General features: G+C 38.3%; 1 protein-coding gene across 1 annotated transcript in view; it reads left to right on the top strand.

Moving 5' to 3' along the window:
- Nucleotides 1-5,480, top strand: part of LOC113828686 (venom protease) — a 6,705-nt gene extending 1,225 nt beyond the window's left edge. The window contains exons 4-10 of the mRNA XM_070124309.1: nucleotides 820-919; nucleotides 1,129-1,237; nucleotides 1,378-1,517; nucleotides 2,772-2,929; nucleotides 3,945-4,040; nucleotides 4,701-4,852; nucleotides 5,199-5,480. Coding sequence (XP_069980410.1) covers nucleotides 820-919; nucleotides 1,129-1,237; nucleotides 1,378-1,517; nucleotides 2,772-2,929; nucleotides 3,945-4,040; nucleotides 4,701-4,852; nucleotides 5,199-5,360 — 917 coding nt within the window. The 3' untranslated portion in view covers nucleotides 5,361-5,480. The remainder of the gene's footprint in view (nucleotides 1-819; nucleotides 920-1,128; nucleotides 1,238-1,377; nucleotides 1,518-2,771; nucleotides 2,930-3,944; nucleotides 4,041-4,700; nucleotides 4,853-5,198) is intronic.
- The last annotated feature ends 5,269 nt before the right edge of the window (nucleotides 5,481-10,749 follow it).

Genomic DNA, 10,749 nt, shown 5'->3' on the forward strand with positions numbered 1-10,749 from the left:
TATATACATATATATATATATATATATATATATGTATATATATATATGTATATTTATGTGTGTGTGTGTGTGTGTGTGTGTGTGTGTGTGTGTTTGTGTGTGTGTGTGTGTGTGTATTGTTTTTGTTTGAGTATTTATCACGAAATGCACAGTGTTTAAACTTTTGATGCGTAAAATGTTTTGTTTTCTTCTCTTCCAATTATTTTCTCTCCCTTCTCTTCTTCTCTTTTCTCTTCTCTCTTCTCTTCTCTTCTCTTCCTCTCCTCTCTTCTCCTCTCCTCTCCTCTCTTCTCTTCTCTTCTCTTCTCTTCTCTTCTCTTCTCTTCTCTTCTCTTCTGTCCTCTCCTCTCCTCTCTCTCTCCTCTCTCTCTCCTTTCCTCTTTCCCTCCTTCCCTCCTTCCCTCCCCCTTCCCCCTCCCCATCCCCTTCCCTCCTCCTTTTCCCCTCTCCCTCCCCTCCCCCTTTTCCTTCTCTTTTTTCTCTCTCCCCCCTTTCCCCAACTCGCTCCTCCCTCCCATTTCCTTTTCCCTCCCTTTCCCTCCCCATTTCCCCTCTCCCTCTTCATTCCCTCCCATTCCCCCTACCTCTCTGCCCTACCCCTTCCCCTTCCCTCTTTCTCTCTCCCTCTCCCCCCTCTCCCCCTATCCCTCCCCCTGACTCCCCCTTTCCATCCCTCCCCTTCTCACTCTCTCTCTCTCTGTCTCCCCCTCCTCCTTTCCTCTTCTCCCCCCCTCTCTTTCTCTTTTCTACTTATCTCCTCCTACCCCTCCTCTTTCTTTTAAATATATCTCGCACTTATCAACATGTCCCACACTGCAGGCAGCTGTGGATCGCAGGCTGAGTGTCTTTCTTACCTGAGTCTTGTCAGCCAGAGGGACGAGCCTTCTGTGCAGCCCTTCTTCAGCACGCCGTTGGGAGAGTGAGTGTTTCGCCGGTCATGGATTTCAAATGTGAAACAACGAAGTAAATCAGTCAAATTTCGACATATCAGATCCCATGGCCTTTTAAGATGTTTAAGCACTTCGACAAGGGACCACATGGGGATAACTAAAGTCCGTGGGTACAGTTATTATTTGGTAGTTCAGTAATCACTCAGCTTTTTTCACAATGGAGTCCGGATGCTTACAGGCAGTTGCTGAACTACGTCTCGAGATGCTGCCCTTCGAAGCCTCTCATTCCAACCGAGGAAGAGTGCGGCTTCTCTGAGCCTACTGGTCCTCAGAACGATCTTCAGAGGGTAAGTCGTTACGTGTTCAAGTGTGGTGATCCAGATTTAAAATAAATAAATGATTAAGTAAATAAATAATGATATTGTCATTAAGAGAAGTTGCTGAAACTATAGATTTCCTGATAATGCTTACATATTCCTCCCAACAGCGCGGTGCATGGCCGTGGTTAGCTGCTGTTGGAAAACCTTTCGAAAACACCTTTCTTGCATTATGTGGCGGATCCCTCATCACACGTCGCCATGTTCTCACAGGAGCCCATTGTATAACTGATCAGAGTGGTGTAAACCCGTGAGTAATTCTTTTTATTTTCTTTCGTTATGTTACTACCTCGATCTCTGTACTCTTCCAAAATTACCTATTTGCAATTCCATTTACACCTCACATTCCCTCTAATCTGTTCGTATAAATAATTTCCCAACCATTAGACTTGCCAACGAGAAATTCATAGGTGGATTCTGAGCTAATCTTAGACGCAGAAAAAGCAAAGAAAGGTGAATTTTGAACGAATACTTTGGTTCTAAAAGTGAATAGGGGTCGGATATTGGTCAAACCGGTAAATAATCCATAATCACGAGATAAAAAAACCCATGCAAGAATTTTCCCATGAGAAAGTCAAAGACTCACCAGCCGTCTGACGATCAAGTTGGCAGCAGGCCAGCCATGCTGTCCTGTCCTGTAGTATTATAATATACCGATGTAAATATTTAAAGATAAATTAGGACCTTGTAAGACATTCAAATCTTTAAAATTGTGGCTTCTCAGCCAGGATACTTCTGGGTCACGCAAAAACACCCCTAGCTCACCGTGCTGTGGCTAGGAAAAATGGGTTTCTCTTCATTGGGTCAGCTTCTCATGAAAAGCGGTAATTCCTCACCTAGCATATTCCCACCATGTATGAACTTGAAATGGATCTTGAACGGTCAGTACAGGAAACTTGGTGAATGGAGAGTGAATAACCTGCGAGGAGGGCCGTGCGGGACAACCGTAGACGCCATGTTTGACGGTGAAATAAAGCGCATAGACGATGGTCCTGTTAGCCCGTGTGATCAGCAACTTCAGAAATCGCCAACAGGGCAACTTCGAATGGGGGATTATACCACAAACTGGTTGCTGAAAAATCACGCTCGTGTGACCGTGTCTTCAATCCCCATATCTACTTACCTATCAAGATAATATCCATAACGTCCATTACCCTCAAGCAATAATAATAAAGTGCAGTACACGAGTCACAGGCTACCGGTCTGTAGTAAATTGCTTAAGAAGAGCAGCCGGATGTTAATGTAATTTGATTATAATATAAAATAGAGTCAACTTTATGTCCTCTGGATTTGTCCCTGAATGAATTGATGTTACTACGAATATTCAAAATATGCTTTCCGAGATGAAAATTTTAAAAAATATATGGCACCTATATGCTACTGGTCCTAGGCACACCGAACGACAATCCTGCGTCTTCCACAATGGGGAGCTAGAGTAAAGTTGTCCTACGGAAGTGAACGAATGTTTGTGTTTACTTCGATTATGTCATTATCTTTTCTTCAGGTACTACGTTCGTCTCGGTGACTTCGACCTGAGCCGCACGGACGAGGCTTCTCACGTCGATCTGGTAGTCGTGAACCACACTAACCCGGGGTATAGTACAACGACTCACAGAGACGACATATCCATCTTGACTCTGGAAAGGGACGTTGAATTCAATGGTGAGTTTGTGATATTTGGAATTGTCTTTCTGTCTGTCTGTCTGTTTGCTTATTTCGTCTGCCTGACATTACCTTGATGCATGCTAGCCCTCTAAGTGTGTTTGTCTGTCAATCTGTTAATATTTCTGCTGCTTTATGCATACTTTTATTAATTCAATTACTTTTTACCTATTCTTTATGTGTTTGTCTAAGTATTTACCTGTCTTTCAGTCATATTCTAGGTCTGGCCTATTTCGTGTTTATTTTCTCTGTATAACTAATTTTCAAAAGGAAAAAAATAAGTTTGGATTCGCATTTAGAAGACAGTAGCCGCCAAAACCGATTTTCGTATTAATCACAACGAACGACTTTCACAAATTTTGACCGAGTCTAGGGACACGACAGCTATATTTCCAGCTTGTTAAACGTACAATATTTTTGGTTGCTTAGGAATTATTAACTGAATAAGAGTATTGCTTTTAGAACATTTTGACTAACGATAGCCATTTTAGGCATGTAAACAATATGCTGACAGGTCTCTTTCTTCAACTGTTTATATCACAACATATGCATCTGTTATTCTGTTAATATATATAGCATGTTCACACTCTCTTCTTTTTTATCTGTTTCATTTTCCTTTTCTCGTCCAGCTAACTGTATGTCAGTCTATACGTGTATGTTAGTCCACGTAACTGTCTATCACTGGATCTGTTTCTTTACTTCTTAACCTGTGCAATTATTTTCATCGTATATCAAATTTATCTAATCACTTAAACTGTTTGATGATGTTGATATAGTGAATGAATAATAATAATTATCTGATAGTGCTGTTTTACTGATTTAAAGGGTAAATGTGTCTACAGAGTACATTCTGATCATTAAAGACAAAGAAAAACTAATTTACCATCTGGAAGGCAATGAAGCCGCAAATATTTTTTTATTCTCAGAGCTGCAGTAGAAGTGAATGATGGCGTTGTTTTCGATATTGTTTTCCTCCACTCCCCACGATACCCAATAACGTGTTCTCCATCGGCAGACTTCATTCGACCGGTCTGCCTTCCTTTCAACTACCGGAGCGAGGAATTTCTGAATCAACGTCTTGCTGTTGTTGGCTACGGACGAACTGACGCCGGTGAGTCATAGACAGTGGCGGGAACTGCCAGAGAAGGAAGGAAGGCATATACGAGATTCGGGGCAATTCATTTTCTTGATACTACACACAGATTTCTGCATTTGCTGCGCCTAAAACAGACGTAGCTTTCCATATACTCCGTGTACATATGAGATATAGACAATGGCACAAAAACCCACACTACATACTTAGATATGATAGAACGATTCAGTTCTATTTTGAAATATATAGGTATTATCTCTGGCAAGAAATCGAACCCATTCAACCTAGATTGCACCCACAGAGAACAGATCTCGTGAGTATAGTGCACTGGTGATATTAGTCGTATGTATAGGTGTCTATAAATGTACATAAATTTGTAAATGGTATATATATATATATATATATATATATATATATATATATATATATATATAAAATATACATATATATATATATATATGTGTGTGTGTGTGTGTGTGTGTGTGTGTGTGTGTGTGTGTGTGTGTGTGTGTGTGTGTGTGTGTGTGTGTGTGTGTGTACATATATGTACAGAGAGCAACAACCGTAGAAAGATATAGATAGAAATATATTTATATATACTTACAGATGAATATGTAGATGATTCTACATTATATAAAATGTATATCTAAAGGTCGGAGATCTTTCTCACATTTTTAGCAAGTTCGACGGGATCGAAGGTACCAGTCGCAGCAGTGCTTTCCGTGGTCGATTTGGGCGCATGTCAGTCCACTTATGACACCCTGCAATATAGTTTCACCCTCACAGACTCGCAGATCTGTGCAGGCAGTGAAAGTGGAGACTCCTGTGGCGTAAGTGGTTTGTCTCTTTAAAGTGTGAAGGCAGCACATGTCTTAGATTAAACTAGACTAAATGGTGCATTCACATGATGCGCGAAACCTCATGGAGATAATGATGATATATTACGGCGCAATTTGGGATTTGTAATCTTAAAAATGGATCGACTATAACTTCGATGGCCAGTGTGACCCTTCTAATATTACAGTAATATATGCACTTTTGTATCTTTTCTCCACTCATGCAAATGCACACATGCATTTCTCAAACATATACACGTATATACAGATGCGTCGCACCGCTACATAACGTGTTGAATATTCTCCTTAAGCTTATTCAGCAGGTCTTTTCTCCCCATAGGGTGACGGCGGCGGGCCCCTCAACTACTTCGACGTCAACACCCGCAGGTTCTACGTCGTCGGCACGGTGTCCCTCGGCGTCGGGTGCGGCAACGCAAAATTCCCAGGCGTCTACACACGAGTGGGCGCCTACCTCCGTTGGATCAAGAACAACATAGAGTGAGAACCTCTCTGACGCAGCAGTGGTTCTTCTTTGCTCTTCTAGTGCTGAACTTAAGCAGATTTTAGAACCTGGAATTTGAAGGAGGGTTTGCATAAATAAATTTCTTTTCTGATTATTCAACGGAGTCTGTTCTTTTACCTTCTCGATGCCATATCATGGTCTCGACTGGCAAACATTTTTGCTTATAAAGATAAAGACAAATAAAGGACATTCATTTCAAGTTAACGCTAAACCTTGAAAAAAACATTCTTGATTTTTCCTTATAAACCATAATTAATGTAAGGATTCCGGACACCTATTGCCACCGTGTCATAGTGAGAAACTACATATTGTCTGCATATTTTTCTGAACTTAAACATGGATGGTGTAATGACTAAATAAGTATACATGGCAACAGGGAGATAACATTACGGAAAATGTTAAAGGGGTCTGTGACTAAGAAGATTAAGAACCAGTGGCAGAATTCGAAGACGCAAAGAAAGCCATCCTTTTCTCTTATGAATGAGAGGTTTCTCAAAAGCCCGTTTCTTCTTTAAACTTTAAAACAACCAATAGTTCATTTAAATGTACAACCTGTTAATTCACTCAAGGGATAACTAGAGAAAACAAAATGTGTTTGAACTATAACATTACTGAGTTTTATCGACTTGAACGATATGTTCTGTGTATAATTTATTCTCTATAACCACTGGTCGAAAAAGAAAGTATCGTTAACATAAAGAAGTGTTTTGTTCTGCTGTTAGTTGCATTTATTGCAGTACAATTGCACAACCAACAGCTTATGGATGACCCCCAACATTCTAGGAAACTAAAGAAATGGAAACGTGAAACAATTGAATAGTGAGACAAAATCTTAAACGTTGTTTACCTTTATTCCTTTACTTTATTTATTCCGGAATAAAAGAACAGATGAGGGATGGAGAGTCCGACTGAACGCAGAATCCAAAAAATAAACGTTGAATATAAAACTTGGAGTAGTAGTTGGCTGTGCAGTTACAACTGAACAACGTGGATACTGAAACAGAATGAGAGTAAATTTACCGTTAGGGAAATCCCTCGCTTTATGTTATTGTTTATCACATTAAATGAAAATATAAATATGGAAAAAGATGCATAGAATTACACTTGTACTACGACAGTTGCAAGAAAATAGGGCAGCATTGACTCCAGAGAGCGTGTTGCCCTCGCCTCGAACCATACACGACATAACATTGTTTACCTCAGGTGCGGCACGGGCACCACCGCAATCAGTCACAGAAAGCGGGGATCGACACCAAGGTGGATGAATATTATTTTCTTATTACTTCTGTTTAATGCAGAGAAATCGAGTAGAGAGGTGAAGCGAGGAGTAGCAGGTGTATATTTTGTTATGAAGACAATGAGTTGCACAAATTAGTAATTAGAAGAAATAAACATTTAACTCCTCCGCAGCGCGCGACGTCTGAAGACCCCCCCCCCCATCCCCACACCGAGAAGGGCCCAGGAGCCGGGTTACGTCATCAGAATTCAATTGTTTCTCTCAGACTTATGTCGGGGAATATTAGCTTATTTTAGTATTAACAAGCTCACAAAATTGTGAGAAAGACTGGTCAATCATTTGATAAAAAAAATGCCGAAAGTTGCGTTCTGCTGGTGAGTCCCATGACTGTAGGGGACTCACCAGCAGCGATAGAGAACACAACTCTCGGTAACTCCATTCGCTCGCTCTCTCTCTCTCTCTCTCTCTCTCTCTCTCTCTCTCTCTCTCTCTCTCTCTCTCTCTCTCTCTCTCTCTCTCTCTCTCTCTCTCTCTCTCTCTCTCTCTCTCTCTCTCTCTCTCTCTCTCTCCTTCAATTATATTCATCATTGTTACAACATATTGCGTGCGTACGTGCATGCGGCTGTGTGTATGTATATGAGTGTATGTGTGTTTGTTCTAAAAATATGAAATGCGGTAATTTTTACCGCATACTCTGCAGATGCAGTAATATATCAACAGGCAACGGCAATGTTAACGTACCTATCAATAACGTAGCTAAATTAATCTAAATCCAATTATATCAGGCACAGCAACAAAGGTAGGTTTTTAAAAAAAAAGTACTGGATAATATAATGGAACATTAAAAATAATGATAATGATAATTAACGGTAACTAAAAGGCAAAACGTAATGTGTTGAGAAAATACACAATTGATGTGCAATGTGCAAATTTGTGTAAATATATATATATATATATATATATATATATATATATATATATATATATATATATATATATATATATAAGAACCGATGCATAATGCATTAGTTTATCCAGAATATATTTATTCGGTATTTATTAACAATATTAACATCTTACAAACTGCTATCTAGGCAAGAGTAAGAAATATTAGATATACGATAAAGAATATACCCTACGTTTCTTATGCTGTCTCGTTCCCATAAACATTATTTTGTTCATATATTTGGCCAGAAAGTGGATCTCCGAAGCACTAAGGGAAAGGAGACATTTGAAGTTCCCATCATGTAATTCCTGGGAAAATGAAGCCGTGAAACCCTACAACTATAGAAGCCATTCTGCATATATGACGTTGATTTTCCGGATGTGACTGCTGTGAATCCAACTCCCAGCTGAACAAAGCAATTCAAAATGCTGGCGATTTATTTAAGGCCAAAGATGAAATGACTAGAGGTGTGCATTGTATAAAATGTTCTCTTGAACTCCCATTCCCTCAATTGTTAGCTGTTCACGCATTCCATTTTTTTTTTTTTTTTTTTTTTTTTTTTTTTTTTTTTTTTTTTTTTTCTTTGTAAGGAATGGCTGAAGGTGAACATAAAAACAAATATCTCTTTCCACTTTCTCCTTCACGATTTCCTTTCCTACTCTGGATATACAAGTTATATTTAATGCACTACATACACTTCCATTTGTCAGCTTTAATAAAAATCTTGAGAACTTAAGAGATTAGCATGATCGGAATATTCCATATCAAATTATCTTAACATGCCATGGCCATAGTGTTATTGATAAATAGCACGGCAAGGTTTTGAATTATTTAATGTTCAAATTATATGGGTCCATCTTCTGATTTGCTCTGAAATTTCTAGAACAATGCATGGAAAGGCTAAGATAGTGTTCCAAATATATATTTTTTTTCTTTCTTTCTTTCTTTCTTTCTTTCTTTTTCTTTCTTTTTTTTTTTTTGCGCGTACTAATGTTTTTCTTCAGCTGAACTGAGTTTCTATGCGAGGCAATCCATTCGATCAACTATTAGAAGAATGTCTACCTTGACTGAACGAGAGGAATGAGAAGTTCCTCTTTTATGGACCTGAACGTCGTATTTTTCCAGCCTTCTTTGTGATCAGGGTCTTGATGTCTTCAAATTGGCCTCATTAATTAGGATTACTTATTAGTGTATAACTAGGGCTGTTAAGTAGCGTAGTGAGTGGGGTGGGAGTCGTGAACACTTCCTTATGATTTGCCTTTAGCAATTTCCAGCATTTCTCAGACCGACTAAATATATTGATAATAGAAATAGCGTTAATGAAATTATTATGCCTACATTGAAGAGTTAGAATTTGAGATATATAATGTAAAAGATAATATAGAATGAATTTTGTTTAATTTCAGTATCCCTATAAATGTCAAATGCAAATGAAATTAGTCTCACTATCCATTTGTATTATTTACCGAGTTGAATAATGAAAAAGGTAGGTATAGGAGAGGGATGGAAAACACTTCGCTGTGCTCATGGAATGCTTAGTAAGACGAAATTTTGACCAAAATTCAAGCCTACACTTTTGTGGGAATCATCCCGCCTGGGAGACGTTGGTTGTGCAATTGTGCTGCAATAAATGCAACTAACAGCAAAACAAAACACTTCTTTATGTTAACGATACTTCTTTTTCGACCAGTGGTTATTGAACCTAAATTATACGCATATCGTTCAAAGTTCAAAGATGAAAGTTAACACATTATTTTTCTAGTAATTCCCTTTGTGAATAGACATGCACCTTTACATTAACTATATGTTGTTTCAAGGCTTAAGAAAGAGAAAAGGGGCCTTTTGGAAACCTCCCATTCCAAAGGAGGAAAAGAGTGGCTTTTTTCGCGCCCTTGGATTCTGCAAGGAAGCTGTTGAGGGTGATTTTTTGACGAAATTAAGATCTTTTTTGCAATACAGAACGTGTTCGGAACTTGACACTCTAACGGGCATTTACATAATATGTAACACTGTAGTTCATCTTTTCGATACCTAAAGTCAGCGATTTTCCTATTAGTTTTGAATGGTTTGGTGTCGCTTTTCGAGGGTCTGACGGTCGATCTGCAAGGTATGGCCCTGATCCACCCATCCGGGGCCCGCACGCACGCTGCTCCGGCTCTGGTAAGTACCCCCCTAATATATACAGTGCTTCCCAGGACCTGCGCCTTCAAGAACATCCAGCGTGAATTCCCGGCCTTGACCAAGCCGATCAACCGGGCCACCCAACCACGGCACGAGGTCCGGCACCACATCGTGACCCACGTGGATTTTTTTTTTTTTTTTTTTTTTTTCCTAATTGCGAAACGGATCAATCTGTTCACTCTTTCTCTCTGTCTCTCTTTTAGATTACAGTGATAGATATATGTCCACACAATCTTGCATTCATATATATATATATATATATATATATATATATATATATATATATATATACACATACATATATATATATATATATATATATATATATATATATATATATATATATATATATATATACACATACATATATATATATATATATATATATATATATATATATATATATATATATATGTATGTATGTATATATATATATATACCAAGAATGGTTTTAAGAATGTTACTCTTCCTTTGGGTTTTCTCTTGATATTATCTATATTATTTCGGATCTGTCTTATTCGGGAAGTAATTGGGTACGAGTCAGTGTTAACACGAAAATGATTAAATTGGAAAAGTTTCTGAATCGTATGGCTCATATCATATCAAGAAATATAGAAACTGTCTTCGTTGAGTGAAAGCTTATGTAACAATGTGGACAAGGTTTAACATTTTCAGCGTATTGTCGTATACACTTGTTAGTCATTATATCACATGTATAATTCTTATAAAATGTTTCAGTTTCAGCTGACCAAGGAAATATACGCTCATGTATTGATGTTTTTTTTCTTGTTGCTGTTGTTCATTATGGGACGGTTGTAATGGGGTGAACGGGATCCTTTCCAGTGAGTATGGTTTAATGGGAAAAATCAAGTACGATTTTTTCATGATTTATTGTTAATAGCTAAAAATGAATGTACTTTATCTGGCTTTGTCTTTATATGCAAAAAAAAATTACCAGTCAAGACCATGATATTGTGTCGAGAAGGTAAAAGAACAGACTCCGA

Source organism: Penaeus vannamei, chromosome 8 (assembly GCF_042767895.1).
Source record: "Penaeus vannamei isolate JL-2024 chromosome 8, ASM4276789v1, whole genome shotgun sequence".
In the NCBI taxonomy this organism is placed as follows: Eukaryota; Metazoa; Arthropoda; class Malacostraca; order Decapoda; family Penaeidae; genus Penaeus; species Penaeus vannamei.